Genomic DNA, 22,383 nt, shown 5'->3' with positions numbered 1-22,383 from the left:
CAGTGTGAATACAACCTTAGGCCACATCTTTAGCAGCCAAGTAATCTGGGGCCAATATAGAGTATTATGCTCCATAATAGCCCTGGATCAACCATGATGGTGGCCACACACACTAAGCCAAATCTACATTACTGCTTTGGTGTCCAGCCAATCTGGCTGGCCTGAACCTATATCATACACATTGTGCTATCCACTTATCCTCTGTGTCTCTGCTGTAATTTCCTACCAGCCATAGAACTCCCTGTGAGCACTTAGTGATTGTGGTGGCATCTGCCAAGTTATAAAAGGGAATCCATGTGATCAGCAAGAAGTAAGAGTGACTCTCTTCTTATTGCAAATGGCATGGAATCCCTAGTTTGACATCAACTGAAGGAAATGTAGGAAATGAAACCAACCTTTGTACATGGCATTCATCAACCTTGCAAAGGCCTTTGACACCATGAATTGTAATACTCTCTGGACAATTATCTTGAAAATTGTATATCCTGATATATTTGTGAACATCCTTCACCTCCTCCATGATGACATGATGGCAATAGTCTCGGACAGCAGTGACTCCCAGTGACCCATTCAAGGTGGGGTGAAGTTTCAAACAGGGATGTGTTATTTTCCATCTTCATAGCTATGATTCTACATCTTGTTGATGGGAAACTTCTCATTGGTGTGGAAATCACATATTGGACAGATGGCAAACTCTTTAACCTCAGCAGGTTGAAAGACAAAAGTAAGGATAAAACAACTTCTGTTATAGAACTCCAAAGTGTTGGTGATAATGTAGTCTGTGCTCATTCAGAGGAAGGCCTACAGGCCTCTTTAAATACCTTTGCAGAAACGTATGAAAAGCTTGGTCTCTCACTGAACATTGAGAAAACACAAAGTGTCTTCATAGTAGGTCCCTCTGTGCAACATTTCTTATAATGAGGCACAAAGTGTTGGAGGGTTGGAACATTTGTAGGGATACTATGGGGCTTGTTTATAAAGCAATTTTCTTCCAACTCTTTTGTACACCTGCAAAACATGGACCGTCACTCTTTACCTCTGGGACGATTCCATCAGCATTGCCTCCTAAATATCCCATAAATCAGACAAACACTGGCATTCTGGAAGAAGCAAAGATAATCAGTATTGAAGCAATTATCTTCTGCCATAAACTTTGCTGGACTTTGCTGTTGTCTGAATGCCCAATCACTGTCTCCCAAAGCAGTTACTTTACTGTCAGTTCAAGAACATATAACAGAATGTCCATGGACAGCAAAAGAGATTTAAAGATGGGCTTAAAGCTAACCTTCAAAAATGTGGAATAAACACAGAGAACTGGGAAGCCCTGGCCTTTAAGCACTGTAACTGGAGGTCAATTGTTACCAATAGTCCTTTGGATTTTGAAGACACCTGAGTGTCTTCAAAAGGGAGAAAAGTGCCAAGACAAAGGCACATCAAGCAAACCTTTGTGGTGACAGCCTTCCACCTGGAAATCTATGTCCTCTTTGTGAAAGACCATCCAAATCTACAGTAGGTCTCTACAGTCACTTATGGACCCATTGCCAAGACTCTACCCTTGGAAGACAATATTATTCAGTCACAAGTGGTCATCTATACATAGATAGTTTCTCTACTCCTAGATTTCCTTAACCAGAGGCCTTTCTAATGTTTCTCTTTATTCCCCAAGAAATACTTATGCTCTCCCAAAAGAGCTGTAGTGCAGCAAAAAGCACATCTTCACTTTCTTTAATGCTTAGAAAAGAGATTCTTCTATCATACTCTTGCTGGTGCTAGGCACCACTGCAGGAAAAAATGTTTAAAAGTGCTGGTGGCTATAAGACTGGTGTAAGTTACTAATGGAACTCGAGTCTAAAAATGCATTTTTAGATGTCTAAAAATTGCGCATTTGCTCCTGGAAAAAGCCTTTCTAAGTCCTTTTTTTCCAGCTTTCACAAATAGTAGTTAAACAAATGCAGCTCCACTCAAAGTTGAATACAGTAATTATCTGGACAACATGACATTTGAAACCAGACTGGGTTTTGGCAATTAAATGATTTATTCTCTCTGCTTTGACAAGAAAAAAAGAAGAGTAACATGTCCTTAGAATGCAAAATTAGAAAACAGCATAGCCAACTTGTGTGAAGACATCACAAAACGAAGCCTAACATCACAAAATGAAGCCAGAGAGCAGCTGATTGAATTTTGGAACAAAATTCCTTCTGTTCATATTTTTATGGGATCTGATCCAAGTCATATTTTATTGACATTACACAATCCATAATACCTTGCAATGATCTTAATGTTGTCTCAGACTGAAGGAAAATACAAAATTTTGTGAAGGAAGGAATACATGACACAAAACAGAAGATTTATAATTCTCTCACACCTCCCTATAAGTATAATTATCTATCTGTTCTCTTCAAAAATATGTATTTTTTTGGGAAGGGTATTCAGAATCTGGGCATTATGAGAAATCTGTTAAAATCGTGCCCATTATACCCAACAAAATTTGCAAACTGATTTGAAAACAAATTGGGACAAATCTGTTATTTTCACCAAATTAAAAAAAATCTGTGCAAAGCAAAGAGTCAAATTTGTTGGTCTTTATTCATAATTCATCCTTGATATCCCAGCAGAACTTGAAGGGCAGCTTATCCATCCGTTCCTTGAAAACACTGTCAAATCTTTCATTCTGTGCAACTGTCATTGTGTTTTTCCAGTCTCCAATAGTTCCTGGTGCAGAGTTCCGAGAAAAAGAAAGTTGAAAATGATGGTTAGCATTCATTACTCACAAAGGAGACAGGGTAGTGGCTAAATTCTTACTGTGGGGAACTGATGCTATTTGGTATGCCACTACCAAACCACTACCTGTTGTCTCACATTGCTTATGAGATCATCTAGAAATATCACAGAGCTGCTGAGTACTGTAGCAGGAGTTTCTGAGATATTCCAAAGAGGGAACTGCTGGTACAAAATACACAGAACTCAAAATTAATTTTTTGGTCTTGATTCTGGTGTGGTTCATTTGACTCAACCAGATATTATGTCTTCCTATACACTGTAGGGGGTTTGGTCTACCACTTTGGAAACCAGGGTTTGATTCCCTGCTTGGCTATGGAAACACACTGAGTGAGTCATACATTCTCAAACCCAGAAAACCCCATGATAGGTTTGTCTTTGTCAGAAACAACTTGAAGGTACACAATAAAAACAACATTAGTGGCATGTTCATGTTCCCCAGCCTTGCACTTCAGGCCAAAATTGATAAGTGTAGTAGAATAACAGTTCTATTAAATTAGAACAAGTTTTAGAGCTCCCCTACAATCCCCCCCCCCCCCCACCACCACCACCACCAAATGGAAGCAGCCTTCCAGCCCTTCTTGCTGTTGGTCTGTTTTAGTATTTTTGCACTCCTAACATCCCTTGGAAGGTTTTTTTTTTTGGGGGGGGGTGATTTCTAGATTCACAACTTAATCAGACCAGCTGATTTCCCTACCATATGCCACTTGTTCTCCACTTTCAACAAAGAGCCCAGTCCACGATGCACAGGAACTTCTGACCAGGCTCCATGCCAAGAAGGGAGAACAAGCAGCAGACACCACCCCTGCAGCAACATGGGAGGCTTTCTGTGTTGCCTTTGGAACAATGGGGGGAAGCCAGGTGATGTGAGGCATGGGGCGATGGGTTTCCTCTGCCCCTCAATGGAACCCATGTATTTGCCATGATGCATTGCAAATCCATAGCCCTTTGCGATGAGATCCATAGTGGAATTGCTCACCTCTGATTTAAATCCTTATACATAATCCAATACAATAAAGCATGTTAATCCAAGCCTGGAAAATTACAAATATTTTTTCTTTGTACCCAAAACATTTAAATAGTAAGTAAGGCAAGGTTATGGAATATTCAGACAGGGTCCACCACACTGCCCTCATTGGCCACTGAGTTACCTTTGCGCATAAAGCCTCCTTTGCTTAAATCTAGGAGGTTATCATTCGTAGCGGTATAATTACTTCTAGGATCCATACTCATTTTGTCAAATGAAGCCTTATCAGCAACATCATCTATCTCCTCTTCAGTCAGTCTCTTTCCTAGGAAGTTGCATATTTTCATTACGCAGCCTCTCAGATCCTAAAACGGGATATGGTTTAGAAATGACACCAACTGGAAATCACTACAGACTACTCACATTATAGGTTACACTGGAAAGTAAAAAGAGTTTGATAAGAAATTATTTTTTGCCCCTTAAAGAACGTTAAAATTTTTATGGTAGTCCAATTTTATATTCTAGTCTAATGTTAAGGTAGCAAGTCAGAATGCCTTCTGCTGTGGCTACTTTGAGGATATTTATTGTTGCATTGTTTCAGTAGCTTGTGTTTTATTACATTGTTGTTTTGATTATTGTCTTCTCAGATACTTGGAAATTGCAAAAATCACATTTAACCTTCAGAATATTCCTTCTGTTTTCAACTGTGATTCCTGCCATTCACTGTGACATGTTGGGTGAACATGAGGCAATCGTTCCAAGAGACTGTTGGCACAGGAAAGGCCTGCTACACATGTTCAACCATGAAATATTTGCAAATTGTCTATTAATCTCAAAAGGAAGGTTAGTTGGACAAGAATGAGACTGATATGGAAAGGCAGATATTCATGATATTAGGATTTTATTGAGCATGGCTTTTTAACACCAAGTGGTAAAACTGTGCCTTACCTTCTTCATTTCTTCATACATTAGGAAGAGAATATTCAAGTGGTCCCTCTGAGCATACCAGCCTTCTACATGATCTAGCCATAAATCACCTATCACTTGTAAGAGAGAGTAAATGTTAGAATTCTTCAAAATAGATTTTGGCATCATAGATTGCTGTGGTGTGTGCTGCAGAGTTGCAGTTAGAGTTTTGGCCTCAGACATCTGGACTGAATGCTTAAATTCTGTGCAGGGATGGGTCCTTTGCACCTGATGACTGAGAATGATACACACAGAACATTATGTCGACTAAGCTGCTGAACCAACCCAGTGAAACACAAAATGGTGTATGGTATTGCTGTGCACAATTATTTAGGCCTTTTACAGAATTTCATGTCAGGGAACCATACTTCCTCCCTGTACCTAGAATGAGCAAATACGTAGGACCAGCATGTTGCCCTTTCTCACCACTTCAGTAACATTATTGAAGATTGGTTTATGTAATGCTATTTTATCAAAACATTTTAATACTTATTTCATCTGTAGAGAAATTATGAGGCAATATGATAGTGTGGCTAGTTACTTAATCCTTGCTGAATTTTTTTGCACTTGGTGCAAGTTTCTGAATCACACACACACATCCCCACACAGAATGCACCGCAGTAATCAAGATGTATGATTACCAATGCATAGGTCACCTTGTCTAAGTTAATTTTACCCAGGAATGGCCATAACTGTTTACCAAGTGGAATCTGGTGAAAGGTACACCATTTCACTGTAGTCATTTGGGGCTCCACTCAAATTTCTAGGATGCAGTCACCAGATCATGGCCCTGCCTGCTCCTTAAGAGGGAGTAAAATCCCCTTGAGATCACAAAAAAACCTAGCTCCTAGACCTCCAAGACCCTCTCTTATTGCCATCTCTGCTAAGGTCTGGCAATTCAGGATCATGGCTTCCTTAACTGAGTTTATCCACTGCTTTCCACTTTAGTAATCATCATTGCTTTTTATAATGAATAATGCCAGCTCATGATATGTGGAAAGTACTGTCACCTCAATTTAGTAATCTCAGTGCTCTTTTCTATAACTAGTGCCACGAGTAAGCAACCAAACAATCATAAAATGTATCTAAACTGCCAACATGTTGTGATGTCCAGTTGGTTTCTGTGGTCAATGGTATGTAAACCCACCAAGAGGCTGAGCAACAGTAGCAATCTCTTTCCAAATAAACATTATTCATTAGGCCAATGAGAAATTGTTCCATCCCCAAACTAGATTTCAATCCAGTTTGAAGCTAGACTAGAAATGTATTCCTAAACTTTCTATTTTGTCTCAACTAACATCTCAAAATAAATCCCTTGTATAAATTCAGTGCACTAGATGGATCTGCTGGCTCTGGAGACTTCCAAGAGGACATAAAACTAGGCCATCACCATTATCTCAAGCACCTTCCACTTCAAAAGTCTATGAACTATGATGATGTTAAGAGGGATGCAACTATTTGCCAATGTTAAATAAAAGACTGTTGTGCAGTGTCTTTCATTTAAACATAATACAGAAGATATGTGAACCTGGAAGAGGGGCCGACCAAGGGCAAGAAGGATGGATGGCATCCTTGAAGTGACTGGACTGACCTTGAAGGAGCTGGGGGTGGTGACAGCTGACAGGGAGCTCTGGCATGGGCTGGTCCATGAGGTCATGAAGAGTCGGAGATGACTGAACTAATGAACAATGTGAACCTGGTTAACTTATAAATAATGAACCAGAAATATAATGAGGCATATCCCCAACTTTCCTGTAGGCACCATATTCAAATATACAAGCCTGCATTAGTCAGCTCTCTTGGACATACCAAACCAGAAGGTCTGTGTATTACGTGTCTGGGACAGGATGCCATGAAGTTATGGTCAGTTGTTGAGAAATTGTGCATTATTCCCATAGCTGTCCTTCCTTCTCCTTCCAGCTAAATAACTTTTTCCTCTGCCCAACAAATTGCCCACTACTTGATATCTGTTCAGGATTATAAAATTATTCCTTTCTCTTTTAAATCTATCAAGGCGTACCTTTACCAGCCAGAAACCTATCCATAATAATATCAAAGTCTTCCACTTCTTCAAGGAGGACAGAAACTCTGGAAAAATGATAGTAGGAGACCAAGACATCTTTTGGGTTTCTGGCCACATAAATAATCTGCAGAAGCAATGATATTAAAATTATATTAAAAATCTAGTTTGGAAAAAAGGTTCCAGTCACCCAAACAATGTGTCTAGTAACTGGACTTCCTCGCAAGTTGAGTTCTTTTGATGGTGTCATCTGGTTTCAGACTAAATTTACTCCTCTTTAAGGAATTCATTAGTGAGCATGCCCAACTGGAGAGAAATGAATGCACATGTAGAACATATGTAGCATCCTAGTTCCCTACATTGCTGAATTTGTTTCAAGTATCATCCCATCCACCACTCTCTATCATATAGGTAATATATTTGCAATCTATGTTATGATTGTTGTGTTGTCACAAGTTTATAACAACAGTAACTGAAACCTCACAATACAGGGCAGAACAGGTCTTGTCGAAGTGGTGGTAAATGCTTTTCCTGCACACTTGCAACTCATGCTTGGATCCATGTAGATCCAATTTCTCTCATTGCAAAAATTCCAGCATCAGACTGGTAGGTAGGGTTCATTGATCAATAAGCAAGTTGATTAATGCCTGAATCTGGACTCGTGCATGTGGCAGCACTGCCACGTGCATTATGTAATTTGATGTATTACGTCACATGTGAAGTAATCCCTCCATTCAAGTGTGTTAGAGTTTTATGTTATGTTATATAGAATAGAAGTCATGGATGAACACACAATGTAATTTTAGAGGCTTTTCTTAAAACTTTGTAAGCTACCTTGAATCTCAGTCAGCAGCTACTTATTAACTGACTTTGGGACCAACATTTAATGTCAGGTATTAGGGGTGTGCACGGTACTGTTTTCAAAACCGGATCCAGAAACTGAAGCTCTGGAAATGGGACAGGTGTTGGGGCTTGAATTGACTTGACCGAACCGGACCACATGGGGGCTGCACCGTGGCAGCAATTACATGTGTGGGGTTCCCCCCCCCCCTAGCCTTGCCTGAGCCAATCAGAGCAAGAAAGCAGATCATGTGTCTTTTTGCCAAGCTGATCTATATATACCAGGGTGAACTCTTCCATTTTCCTGTGGCATCTTGGCTTCTGAGAGAGAGAGAGATTGTGTGCTAGCTTGCTTCGTGTCCTATCTCAATGCCATCACTTCTTAGGATCACTTTTTGACTGTAGTAATTACTTAATGAAAAAGTAATTAAATTCATTGCATCATTATATTTACGATATGGACCCCGTGGAAACTTTTATAAACATTTTAGAAATCATTCCCCCCCTTAATTTAGTTAAGAGTACTGAAACATGTTTTTTATTAATCTCACAGGCCTAGTGTGTATTCCTGCCCCAGTTCACATTTAAGAATTGTCTACAAATCCGTGGATAACCCAAACATTCTGAAATTTGGGGGACTTGCCCTCATAAATGTGTCCTCCAATTGTGGCCATTTACCTCCCAATAGCCCTAGAAATGACTGAAAGGGGAGCCTCAAAAGTTCCCCATTGCTGCCAATAAGTCAGATCTTCCCTAAATGAAAACAGTACTTCTGGCTGATGGAACAAGAAATTGTATTTTCCCCCTCCCGGTTTCAGGAACTTCCTAAAAAACAGAGCAGGGGCTGACTGAAAATCAGCACTGAAAATGGTATAAGTTTTTTTTCTGAATTGCACACCCCGATCAAGTATATAAATGTAGAAAAAATATTTCAACAGATAGATAAAGAATAAAGCACCCATTCTTGAACATTTTCCAATTGTCAATAATAGGGTTGCCGTTATAGTGGAAGCAAACAAAGCTGGAGGCACCAGTAATGAAAGAAAGCTAGTGAACAGTGGGAAAGAAGGGATTGTGGCCAGGAGCATATGAACTCAGATGGTGTGTTGAAGGGGCAGGGAATGGTTTTTGAAAAGGCAGGAAGCCTAGCACAGCTGGGAGAGATGAAAGGAAAACTGCTGGCAGTACAGAATCATATGTAGAAACAAGACTGTTGATAACAAAGTGAAACATTTGATTGAAGACACTCAGCTGTAGGGTTTATCTTGGAGAAACATAAATAACATGGGGCTCCATAAATGGTGAACTTTTTGCAACAACACAGAGTTTCTGTCATAAGAATGAGGAGTATTAATTACACACTAGCCTCTTTATCTTTTCTTTATTGTCATTTATGTATTTCAAGAACCTTGAAGGAAACCTTCCAATAATTGTTACTGATTTAAGAGAAATATGGTCTCCTAATAAAGTAACTATTACCCACTCCTTTGTACTCTATACGTTCATGAAACATGCAAATCTGTTCCAATGCTCTCCCACCCATGAAAGAGAAACTTCGACAATCCATCATAACTTTTGTAACATGTGTGCCAAGAACCTTTACAATGGAAAATTATAGATGCTTCAAGTTTTGAAGACTCTGATCATTGGGCCTCTGGCAATGACTGAACAGTGTGCCTTCCTTTGCTAGAGATGCTTATTCTCAGAAGACCTTTCTAGCTAACTTTTTTAATCCTTCTCACTTCAACATCAAAATGTTTTGTACACATTTTACAGTAAAATCTCCTTCCCAGTAATGACAACTAATTTAGTGAATGAAAGCACTAGAAGTCCTTACCTTTCCTCTTCCATTTTTTATCCCCTTAGGAGCTAAATAATATGGCAGATGGGTAGCAAAGAGGCGAGGTGATGGGCGATTAACATAATCTCTTTTGCGTACATTGTACTCCAGCCATGGAACTCTGTCTGCTAGGTCCATGTCTTCAGTTCCATTTCGATGACCTTCATGAAAAATTAAGCTTAAAATATTCTGTGTCCATATGGTTCCTGTGTGAATATGAATGGACTGGTATAATTCTTTCCTGACCATCAAGGTACACTTTACTTTCAAGGTAACATAAAGGAAAATATAATGTCTGTTTCTCAGGAAACATATGGTAAGGATTGTCTACACCAGCCCTGAAATCCAAAGTGAACCAGAAGTCCTTCCTAGATGTCCAAATGACGTTCAGAGGCTTCCAGCCCTTAACATGGGCTGAGCTGGGGAATGCTGAAACTCCAGAGCAGCCTGTCTTTGATCATTTAGTCCTTTGGAGCTACACAGACTGGACCCCATTCTACCTAAGAAAGGAGTGGGTAGCTTCAGTCATGAGGGAAACAGTTACTGTTTCTGTAGCTGAGAGACTTGAATTTTTTTGCCCTGATTTTAAACCTCTTCGTATTACAGTGTACACATATATGGCAAACATTCAATGCCAAAGACACACAACAGATATAGACAAACAGTCAGACGCTATTTAGCTTTTTCTGGCTGCCAGGGGAGCTGTCGCTTTAATCATCCATCTGCGACACTGATGAAGTACTTCCGCATTGCTGGAGTGCTTTGCTGGAGTCAGTTACTGTTTCTGTAGCTGAGAGACATGAATTTTTTTTGCCCTGATTTTAAACCTCTTTGTATCTCAGAGTCCACATGGCAAAAGATAGGAATACCTTCTGGCTGCATTGATATCTCTCATGGCCCTTTTAACTGACAACAAAAACAACATACAAAATGCAGGCCCATGACTCTAACACTGCAATTTCTTTTTTTTCTCCTGTCTGAAGACCATAAGCCCCTGGCTGGGTCAGTATACACATGTTCTTCCCATTCTCCCCATGGTAGCGTCAAGTCCTAGAACACAGCCTGAGGCATGTCAAATAATATTATTCTTCTGTCCTCTAGAGAGGCCACACTCCCATTACTATAATGGTAATTACTAAATCACCAGTGCATTTTAAAAGAGGTGATATTATCTCTCCTGATATTAAATTATCATGAAATTTAGTCAATTTCTGTTGTTGGGGAAGAGATTATAAATTGCTTCAAAAGTCTGAGGAAGCCCTCTAGGAAGTCATCAACTGCAGTTGCACAAGCTACCTTGCAAGGAAAAACCTGTAACCAGATGGAACCTCCTTTTTCTGACAGTTTACTTTGGTAGAAAGCTGAAGAACAGAAAATTCATGACCTTACTGAGTAGATGCTATATCTTCTTGCTTTAGGTGACATGGGTGAATTGCTGAAGTGGTGAGCTGATAGTAATTTGTTGACTTGAATATTAGAAGAATTTTAGAAGATGAGAATTTGGGTATCACTTTTCTTTTAGGTTTTATGAAAACTGACATTCTTAAAGGGGATGTTTATATTTCTCTCTGGTGATTCAACTACAATCATTTACATGTCATACTTTTAATGTGTTTGTGCTTTCTTTTGTAATTTCTTCAGATATGTTATTCATTTTTTATGTTTCTTTATGTTTGTTTATGTTTGTTTGCCAGGTTTCTGTTTTGTTTGGTATTTATATCCAATCACAAGTAGTTAATATGAAAGGAAGCCCATCTTGACAAAAATGCCATTAATCCAAGTGTTTTCTGTGTTATCACCTTCCCCTCTGCGGCATAATGCAAAAATAAGCCAAGTGTAGTTCACATTTGATCAGCTCACACATTGCCTTGACAGAGTAAGAGAATATGCCATGTAGGTGAACAAGCAGTTTGCCCTCCGTAGTTCATAACAACATATGTTCATCCTGGGGACGTGGAGGAGGCCCTTGGGGCTGTGAGGGCGACCACGTTGGCTCTGGACCCCTGCCCTTCTTGGCTACTTAAATCAGCCAAAGGTAGTTTGACTGATTGGTTTATGTTGATCATTAATGTATCGTTGGAGCAAGGGATTTTTCCATCTGGACTAAAACAGGTTGTGGTCAGACCACTCTTGAAAAAGACCTCCCTTGACTCCACGGTCTTGAACAACTATAGACCAATCTCCAACCTTCCTTTTTGGGCAAGGTGTTGGAGTGGGTGGTCGCCTCTCAGCTCCAGGGTTTCCTGGATGACATCAACTATCTGGATCAGTCACAGTCCGGCTTCAGACCTGGCCACGGTACCGAGACGGCTTTGTTTGCCTTGGTGGATGACTTCCGCAGGGAGCTGGACAGGGGGAGTGTGACCCTGTTGGTTCTCTTGACATCTCAGTGGCTTTCGATACCATAGATCACGATATCCTTCTGAGACGACTCTCCGGGATGGGCCTTGGAGGCACAGCTTTGTTGCGGCTCCAGTCCTTCCTGGAGGGTCGATCCTAGATGGTGAAGTTGGGAGACACCTGGTCGGACTCCTGGCCTTTGACCGGTGGGGTCCCGCAAGGTTCCATTCTGTCTCCCATGCTTTTTAACATCTACATGAAACCACTGGGAGAGGTCACCCAGAGTTTTGGAGTTGGGTGCCATCTCTATGCAGATGACACGCAACTCTACTACTCTTTTCCACCTAACTCCAAGGAAGCCCTCTGGTGCTGGACAAGTGCCTGGCCGCTGTGGCTGTCTGGATGAGGATGAACAAGCTGAAGATCAATCCCGACAAGACAGAGGTCCTCCTGGTCGATCGTAAACCGGATCGGGGTATAGGGTGGCAACCTGTGTTGGACGGGGTTGCACTCCCCCTGAAGTCACAGGTTCGCAGTTTGGGTGTCCTCCTGTATTCATCACTTATGCTTGAGGCTCAGTGGCCAAGAGGGCCTTTGCACAATTAAGACTCGTGTGCCAACTGCAACCATACCTCGTGAAGGCGGATCTGGCCAGGGTGGTCCATGCCTTAATCACCTCCAGATTGGAGTACTTTAATGTGCTCTACGTGGGGCTGCCTTTGAAAACAGCTCGGAAATTTCAGTTGGTCCCACGGGCGGCGGCCAGGTTGTTAACTGGCGCTCCTTACAGGGAGCGGTCAACCCTCCTGTTTAAGGAGCTCCACTGGCTGCCATTCATTTTCCGGACCCAATTCAAGGTGCAGGTTCTTACCTACAAAGCTCTGAATGGTTTGGGACCTGCCTACCTGCATGACCGCATTTCTCTGTACGAACCCACATGATCTCTTCGATCATCTGGAGAGACCCTACTCGCGCTCCCACCTACATCGCAAGCGCAATTGGTGGGGACGAGAGAGAGGGCCTTCTCGGTGGTGGCCCCTCGACTCTGGAACTCACTTCCTAAGGACATCAGGCATGCCCCAACTCTGGCAGTCTTTAGGAGGAGCTTGAAAATGTGGTTATTCCAGTGTGCCTTCCCAGAAAAATGAACCCTTAGCATTATGTCCTCTAAAGCACTTTATAGTGATTTAGGATTGCTTGTCCGTTTCCACCAATACCCCACCTCCTCTATCTTGTTCATGCCCAGCATTATTTTTTAATTTTAATTACATTTGGCCCAGCCATAGATTTTAAATGTGTGTTGTGCTATTGTTCAATGTTTATGCTATTTATGTATGAGATTTATTTTAATTGCTTTGTATTAGTATTTGTATTTTGCTTTGTATTGTGGTTGTATTGCCTGTATTGATGTATTGTGGGCTCGGCCTCATGTAAGCCGCATAGAATCCCTTGGGGAGATGGTAGCGGGGTATAAATAAAGTATTATTATTATTATTATTATTATTATTATTATTAATGTACCATGTGGTCAGTTGCATCAACTCACATAATATCCCTTATGAGAGATTTAAAACTGTCTTCCTTTGTTCATGTGGATACTCTCCTTCAGCAACTCATGAAGCGAGAGCACACTCCAAACTCTGTGTTTTTCTGCTTCTCTCTCTGCATCTGCATAGCTGAAGCCTGAACAAAAATGTAACAGTATCCAAAAGTCCCAGGCTCAGCTTGCTCCCTGGGCAACGCCCAACCAATCAGCTTCAGGCATCTTATTTTACAGTTGACACATACACACTCACTGATTCCTTACATGCTCCAACACCCTCTATATTGTACATTCTCCTCTCACCTCAAAATGATGATGCATGATTTAATCAATTTAAATTTTCACTCCATTCAGTCTTCATATGAAATCATACAAATATCATGTTCTCTAAGTAAAATATTTTCATTCCTACCTGATTTTGGAAAAGTGACCTGAAATATATCGCTGTCTCTGATTTCAAAATCCTCCAGTAAATCAATATATTCTGGTGTAACCAAATCTGAGGGAAAATAGCTTTGTTTGTGTTTGAACAGGAACTTGTTTGATGGCTCCATTGTTGGTGCTGCTGACAGGAGAATACAAAAAAAAAAGCCAATAGTTCTTTCAACTACTTGGATGGAATGAAAAACAAGAAAACAACATCAGAAAATTAATTTTTAATTCCAAATTTACATGAAATTCACTCACTTTTCCATGAATAGACGTTAATGACATGGAGGGAGGGGGAGAGAAAAAGAGATGTCCATCTCAGACAGTGCATGTGTTCATGTCGCATATACACATATCCAGATATATGTGAGACATCCTGGAACTGTGTTATTTCCTGATGTCTACCCAGGAACAAATATCCCTTAAACCTAGGGCATTAATCAAATATGCAGCCTGGACAGAACAAACACATGTGTTTTTGTGTTACTTAATATGCACATGTTTTCTTTCTGTAAACATGTACGGTTTTGTCCCCAAAATATTTTTTTCTCTAAGGAAAATTTTTTCCAAAGCAAAATCTAAGAAGAATATTTTACCACTGGAGCAATTCTCAGGGTGAATAGAAGAATTTGGGGAATAAAGAGACTGGGGGGAGCATAGATAGAGTGTGGGAACAAAGGGTAAAGTTGGAGACACAGTGGGAAAAGGCATGGCCCGACTTATTGGGCCAGGGAAATTGCGGTGCAGGTCGCCCCCCGCCGCCATTTCCGCCTGAGGGGGCTTCTTCCTCCCAGAAGCCCCCTCGCTCGGCGGGAAGGTTTCCCGCCATCCAGCAGGGTGGCCCTATCAGCTGCTAGCCACGCCTCCAGGCGGGGGAGGTTAGAGCTGACCTCCCCTCCCTCATGGGCAGCCTATTTAAGGCTGCCCCATGCTCTCAAGCAGGCACTGGGCCTGCAACAGCTGATCCACCCTACCCACCCTGCATGTTGTTCAAGTATTTGTTTACGGTTAGCTGGTTTTGTTAAGTTGTTACGGTTTCCTGTTCTTGCTTGTTTTTGATGCTTCCCATCACAACTCCTGGTTGGCGTGGGGCATGGGCCCTGGATCTGGTCTGGTATCCCCCCTAGTGGTAAGGGGGAATGCCTGGTGGTCTCAGGGGTGCCGATTTTATGTTGGGCCCGGTACGGTGCTGGCGGCACCCTGGCGTGTCTCGCGGTATCGGACAGCAGTGGGCTGCCCGATCCTGATCCAGGACCCATGCATGGCTGCCAACCCTTGTTCCTGTTATCAATAAATGAGTTGTGGCCATTGTTTATCCCAACACCCTTGTGTGAGTGGTTTTTCTCAGGCCGGCAGGGGGAGGTGTATCGCCCGTGCACATGCAAATAGCTCTACAGCTCAATAACCTGGGGTTGGAAGTGTTTCAACCAGTTTTGGATGGGGTTACACTCCCCCCCAGAAATACTGTGTTCACAGCCTGGGAGTGCTCCTGATCTGTCTCTCCAGGCAGTTCTTACATTCAGGAGTACTCTTGTCAGCTTTGGCTGTGCCCCTCTCTAGAATTTAAAGACCTAAAGATGGAAGTACACTGGTTGGACTTCTGTAACTCACTCTACATTGGGCTACCAAGTTCAGAAATTCAGATTCATTCAAAATATGGCAGCCATATTGGTTGTAAGTACAATCACTAGCATATCACACCTATAATAAAATCACGCTGCCGACTACCTATTAGTTACTGGGAAAAGTACAAAGTGTTGGTCATTACCTTCAAAATTCTACATGGTTTGGGTCCAGGCTACCTTCAGGATCACTGTCTCCAGTACAATCGGGTCCTCTTGGGACGTTTACTCCAAGCAGCAGGAACCCAACTGGAAATTGTCACCCAGGGGACCTTTTCATTGGCCACCTCTAAACTGCAGAATGACCTCCCAGAAGATATTCTACAGCTAAATGAGTTTCAGAATGTAAAACAAAACCAAATACCTCTCTCTTTTAGCAGGCCTAACCAGTCATCCTGTCTATGTCTTTTAATATGTGTTTTAATGGCTTTATATTTTTATCTATGTATTTTATTTATGTATTTCAACAATGTTGTATCCTGTCTCAATCCTTGATGAGAGGTAGGTAAGAAATAAAATGTATTATTTCATGATTAATACTCTGATTACTGAAAAATAAATACAAGAAAAAATCTGTATAACTATATGGAATAATAATGGGTTTGGGGTTTGTTTGTTTTTTTAACTTTTTGGACTCAGTGATAACATATGGTGAAAGGAAAATGTTCTGCCCTACAAGTATCTACATATAGACATCACCTTTCAATGATGACTCCCCCCCCCCCCCGGCCCCTCACACACATACACTCAAACATACCATGACCTTAATAGGGACCCTAAAAACATCTCAGGGCTTCCTGATTAAATCTCTGGGATGTCTAGTAGCTGATAGATACAGAACACTAAGTGGCCTCATTGAACCCCATTCCCCAAACTTTGACCTGCATTTTGTTTGTCTATTTGTTCAGAAGTTAATACAAATAATTATTATCAAACAGCACTTACCTAGTTAATTTTGTTTGCTAAATTCAGCAGAGAATCTTCTGTTGCTTGGATTATTACAGTTAATTATAAAGTCTGCTCTTGTCGCTTTCCAGGAAGCCACTATTTAACAGCATATAGGGCGTGTGAATTACTTTATTGCAGCCTGATATTTAAATAAAAGGGTGTGCCGTGGTAAATCATTGCATAAGCAACTCCATCATTACATAACCTGCTGTACACAAACACTGCTGACTGCCAAGAATGAACCCATGGGTAGAAAAGTTAACTCAGGTCAACTCAAATGTCATTAAATCTATCCATTCAAAATGTAGACTGGTCTTTATTGTATTGGATCACTGGTCTTAATGTATACCACCCAGAAATCTCCTTTGGTGTGTTTCTCTTTTTTTGGTATTAGTGAAATTGATGTATTTTAAAACACATACCCACTCCTTTTTGCTTCTGGTGTATGTGCAGTCCAAGCTCTGCAGCAACTCAGATGCATTTCTGTATCCTTTCACTTTTTCAGGTTTAACCAAGGTGGTGTACAGCTGGGGAAAGAGTGTGGAAATGGGATAGCAGTCTCGGCCTCTACCCTAGTCCCTTCTACACCTCCATAAAATCCAGATTATCAAAGCAAATAATCCATATTATCTACTTTGAACTGGATTATACGAATCTACACTGCCAAAAAAACAGAAGATACAATAATAAATTATTCCAACTAAATGAGTCAATTTCAAATTCATTTTGGGGGGAAATGCTTCTCAAAATTGTGCATATTTCAAAAAATTGTATTTAATATTGAGACATTGCAATAAATGTTTTTAAAATCATTTTGCTCAGCAAATGTTGCCAACAGATGTCATAACTCCTCATTGATATTCCACAAGGGCAGCTTTTCCACCCTCTTTTAAAACATTGTCAATTTTTTCACTCTGTGCCACAGTTATCTTGTTTTTCCAGTCTCCAGTTGCACCTGTTCAAGAGAGAAAAGGTTATTATCATGTATTCTGAATGGGAAAGGGGTTTAAAAATCACAAAATACTTACTATATTGCCCTCTAACCCATGCCCATTGAGATACCAGATAGAAATGTCACAAAGCACTAGAGCACTGTAACTGGATCTCCTGGGATTTTCCTAAAACTCATGCCAACTCCATGGAACCTCCAATGAACCTTATGTTCCTGACTCCAGGATGAATAATCTGAATCTCCCAGAGATTATTTCAGTCTATGAGCAGCTTTGATGGCACATTCATGTTAATTATTCAAGAATATGCATATCTTGCTATATGTAAGCACGATTAATGAGGCTGTTGAGCCACAGACTTAATAAAATCCTATTAATTTTATATGCCAGTCTAACCTTGGAATATGTATTTTTGATCTGTATGAGTTGTTTTAAACAAAGATTTTCCAACTGCCTGAAGACCTCTCTATCTCATGATGTAGCCCCTCCACACAGCCATCCAATGCTCGCTGGTAACCTCAAGATTGGACATCTGAAGTGTTCTATACATTGGGCTATCTCTGTACCAATTAGTTCAAAACATGGCAACCAAATTGCTTACAGAACATCTAGGAGCATATTATACCCATGCTAAAGTCCCTCCACTGTTTGCCAATTAGTTTCTGGACAAAGAACAAAATGTTGGTTATAACTTTTAAAGCCCAGGTGGTTTGGGTTCAGATTGCCTACAGAATCACCTGAAATCAGTGAAATGATACAGAAATCTGCCCCCAGAACAGTGAGTTCCTCTGTGGGGCTGCTACTCCAACCAGCCAGAACCCAACTGGAGACCATCACCCAGAGGATGTTTCCATCGCCCGCCCTGAGACTGTGGAATGACCTGACCGAAGAGCTCTAACATCTAAATGTGCTGTCAGAATTTAAAACCCAACTAAAGATCCATCTCTTTTGGCAGTCCTATCCAGTCAATTTTAAACCACAAATTATAAATTTACAGGGAAGGTTAATACTCCTGCAGTGCTTGTTTTGCTCTATGTTCCTGTTCAGAAGATTTCACCTCACTTTCTGTTCCTCTGAGATTTGGATTTATTAAAAAATGGCTTCTTGTGAAAACAAGAATTGGTGATAAAGCTTTAGTGGAGACACCTTTTCCCCATTATAACTCTTTCAAGAGTGAATTTTCCTTCCTAGGAGTAGATTTTTCTCACTTCCTATTGTCTCACTCCTGTTCTTAACTGTGAGTCATTTGCAATTCAGATGTTTGTAACTCGGGTACTGTCTGTAACCCCAAGCTAAGGTGATGATTATATGTTTTGAACTATAAAAATTGTAAATCAATATGGAGAATTTTTTTTAAAAAAAAAGAAGCAGAAAAGATTGTTTTCAAACCAGGAGCACAATCACAGTTTCTGCTCTCAGTTGGAATTTGCATTAAGAACTTGCAAACCAGTTTCAACAGATGAACAAATTATGGCCTCTGCTGGTGAAAACAGAAAGTGTTTTCTCAGCTTGTCATTCACTTGCATCGTTTTACAAGAACTGATTTTAGAAACACAGTAGTGGAAACGTTTTATCTTTTTACATCATTATTTTCCTTTTTTTCTTTGCTATTTGTGAAAAAATACTGAAAGGTGTTTAATAAAAGAAAACATGTGAATGATTATGAGGTTGGCAAAAATCCAGATATTGTCATTGTAATCACAATTCAAAGAATAATTGAATTGAACAGGAGTTAGAATTAAACAAGATCTTAAGGTTATAGTAAAAGAATCTATGAGCATTTTAGAATTCACAAAACTGATTGACCAAAAAGGATACAAAAAAAGACTACAAAAATTAGAAGAAAAGTTGTTCAAGCCTTTAAGCTTTGTTCAAATAGACAAAGTTTACACTGAAAATATGAAAGCCCATTTAGATGGAAGAAGCCTTCAAGTTCTGTTCAGATACAAAGCCTATGTAAAATCTATGGAAGTCCATTTAGATGGGAGAAAGATGTTGAACTTAAATTGACAATTTTCTATTAACATGAAGACTTGGTTTACAAGAAGATTAAGAAGAATACAATGCAATAAACAAACTAATAATAAAATTATAAAAATAAAAATAAAGGTTTTTCTGCGTAGGGGTGTATTGGTGAAATAAAAATATTAGGAATGAAGGGGGAATAAAATAAAATATTACACAGAAATAAAATGTAGTTAAAGAGATTGATTGAAATACAAAGAAATATGATATGTGAAACAAGGTAAGATTAATTTAAATTAAAAGGGAAAAATCGGGCTGGCAGAATATTGAAGTAATGAAAAAAGTATATAATAAGAAATTGAAATCTAGTTTTAAATGTCAAATTGTTTATATTAATATTACTCATGAGTTATGTATTAATTCTGAACATATTTGCATTTCTTTAGCAGAAGCAGAAATGCCACTAGGTAGAAATAAGAAGTATAACTGTGTCTTATCCCACTAGAGCTGAAAGAGGCAAAGAGTATGCGTCCCATCTGGAACACTGTAGCTGCCTCCTTCCTGCAGAATCCCGGGGCTTTAGTGATTTCCAGGGCCCCTTTGGCTGAGCATTTTAAAGGCCCTCCCTAAACTACAACCCTCAGGATTCTGCAGGAAGGAGGCAGCCACAGGGTTTCAGATGGGATGCCTCCTCTTGCCTACTTTTTCAGCTCTAGTTTGATACCGGACAGTGTATCATTGTTACCTTTGTCTGAGGAGATGAGGAGTCATTGTGTTTTTAATTTGAAATGAAAAGAAAATGGGGATTATAATTTGTTTTTGTTTTAGATGATAGAGGTGTGAGGGGTAGAAATGGGGTGGGAATGACATAGGATTCATTTTAAATATTCTTTTTCTGTTTTATCTTATTTTCTATGTTCTGTGTATTATTGTGTGTGTGTTTTATATTATTTTGATGGTTTATAATTTGTTATTGTGGTTTGTGTTACTCTCTTGATAAATCTAAGAAAAATTATTATGTTGTCGAATGTTTTCATGGCCGGAATTACTGGGTTGCTGTGAGTTTTCTGAGCTGTATGACCATGTTCCAGAAGCATTCTCTCCTGACGTTTCACCCACATCTATGGCAGGCATCCTCAGAGGTTGTGAGACCTCTCAGCCTCTGAGGATGCATGCCATAGATGTGGGTGAAACGTCAGGAGAGAATGCTTCTGGAACATGGCTGTACATCCCAGAAAATCACAGCTTACTTACTTAGTTAGGCGATCCCTCGTAGCTCGAGGATTATTGTCTTCCAGATGTGGTTTCTTGGCAGTGGGTCTGTAGGCGGCTGTGGAGCCCGATTCTTGATCCATATCTTCTCCCGCAGTGAGGACATCGTTTTCCAGGTGGAAGGTGGTCCTGGTCAGGGTTGGCTTGATGCACCTTCCTGTTGGCATATTTCTCTCTTTCGCCCTCCATTCATGCCTCTTTGAATTCTGCAGCACTGCTGGTCACAGCTGACCTCCAGTTAGAGCACTCAAGGGGCAGGGTTTCCCAGTTCTCGGTGCCTATGCCACAGTTTTTAAAATTGGCTTTAAGCTCATGCTTAAATTTCTTTTCCTGTCTGCTAACATTCCTTTTCCTGTTCTTGAGTTCGGAGTACAGTAACTGCTTTGGGAGATGGTGATTGGGCTTTCAGACAATGTGACCAGTCCAGCAGAATTGAAGGTGGAGGACCATCGCTTCAGTGCTGGTGGTCTTTGCTTCTTCCAGCACACTGACATTTGTCTGCCTGTCTTCTCAAGAGATCTGCAGGATTTTTCAGAGGTAGCACTGATGGAATTTTTCCAGGAGTTGCATATAACATCTGTAGACAGTCCACGTTTCGAAGGCGTATAGCAGAATTGGGAGGACAATGGCTTTATAAACAAACCTTGGTCTCCCTACGGATATCTTGGTCCTCAAACACTCTCTGCTTCATTCAGAAAAATGCTGCACTTGCAGTTGTGGGGCAGCCACTGAGAAGGCCCACTCTCTCATTCCCACCAACCAAGCTTGCGATGGAAGTGGGACCGAGAGAAGGGCATCTCAGGGTCTGGGCAGGTTCATATAAGGGGATGCGGTTAGCCATATAGCCTGTACCTGGACATCTAGGACTTTAAAGGTCACAATCAGTATTATGAATTGTGCCCAGAAACAGATTGGCAGCCAGTAGAGCTGCTGCAACAGGAGGTTTGTCCCAGTGAGCCCCAGTGAGCAACCTGGCTGTAGCTTTTTGGACCACTTGTATGGGCTCAATATATATGTTATACTGAAGAGACAAATTTGGCAATTACTCTGATTGCAATCCAATACCAAGCTGATATTAACTATTATTTAAGGCTTCACACACACCCATATGACCCAAATAATGTATCTATTAAGTGAAGAGTTTCTAACCACTGCAATTTCATGTCGTTGTGTAACTTGCGTTGGCATAAAAAGCTCTTAATTTTTAGTTGAGCCTGTTAATTGAACATAATACTTCCACAGTAGATTCAAGAAAAGTATTTTGCCAGGACTATGGCTAAGATATGACACTTCTCACTTATAAATGCAGGTTGGTGTTCATAGGTTTAGTGTGTAGCAAGAAAGAAGCACCTTCAACAGCGGAAATGTCAACACCTGTTGTTAAAAGATGAATCTGGAGACTGTTCTCTGGTGGCGGAAGCTTAAAAACTGTGGAATACATCTTTCCTGCATCTCCTCTACCGAGGAGAATAAAGTAAGCTATATCTGTATGTAACCAAAATAACAAAATTTTCAAAACAACTTTTGAAAAAAAGAATGGCTGCCTTTTAGGAGACATGAGAAACGCATTTGTTCTCCCTGTGTGGATGTGTCTACAGTCCTGAGTTTGCAAGGCCTTTGTGAGCCTTTTAATAAGAGGGTGTCATGGAAGTTTCTCATTCATAAGATCACCATTAAGTCATAGCTAACCTGATGGGAAATAACATCAAACAACAAAGTGTGATGCTGCTAACAACTCTCAATGACTTTCTGCAACTCTGACTGTGATATTTTATAGTATGAGACTAATTAATCTGAGCTTATAAGTACAGTGCTGCAGTGGTTTCATGCATGTATGTAGGTAAGGAAAATACTTTTTTCAATTTAATTAAGTTACTTTTCTCAATAAGAACACATTTGTAAG

At 40.4% G+C, this 22,383-nt stretch overlaps 1 protein-coding gene across 3 annotated transcripts; it reads right to left on the bottom strand.

The window, feature by feature from the left end:
* Positions 1-2,018: 2,018 nt before the first annotated feature.
* On the bottom strand, positions 2,019-21,222 carry LOC132760904 (amine sulfotransferase-like). Of its 3 annotated transcripts, none has more exons than XM_060753226.2 (8): positions 20,463-21,222; positions 16,291-17,248; positions 13,707-13,859; positions 9,409-9,617; positions 6,732-6,858; positions 4,694-4,788; positions 3,930-4,110; positions 2,019-2,712 (listed from the first exon to the last, which is right to left on the bottom strand). In XM_060753226.2, the coding sequence occupies exons 3-8, from the start codon at positions 13,846-13,848 to the stop codon at positions 2,588-2,590; spliced, it is 879 nt and encodes a 292-aa protein (XP_060609209.2). In that variant the 5' UTR covers positions 13,849-13,859; positions 16,291-17,248; positions 20,463-21,222; the 3' UTR covers positions 2,019-2,587. The 3 variants fall into 3 exon arrangements, with proteins under 3 accessions (XP_060609209.2, XP_067323082.1, XP_060609208.2); XM_067466981.1 differs by having other exon boundaries at positions 13,707-13,856; positions 20,463-21,221; XM_060753225.2 differs by lacking the exon at positions 20,463-21,222 and having other exon boundaries at positions 13,707-13,856; positions 16,291-17,251.
* Positions 21,223-22,383: the final 1,161 nt, after the last annotated feature.

The sequence above is a fragment of the Anolis sagrei genome, chromosome 1, assembly GCF_037176765.1.
Source record: "Anolis sagrei isolate rAnoSag1 chromosome 1, rAnoSag1.mat, whole genome shotgun sequence".
Lineage (NCBI taxonomy): Eukaryota > Metazoa > Chordata > Lepidosauria > Squamata > Dactyloidae > Anolis > Anolis sagrei.
Note: the sequence above shows the minus strand (reverse complement) of the source record. Positions and strands in the feature narration are given on the sequence as shown.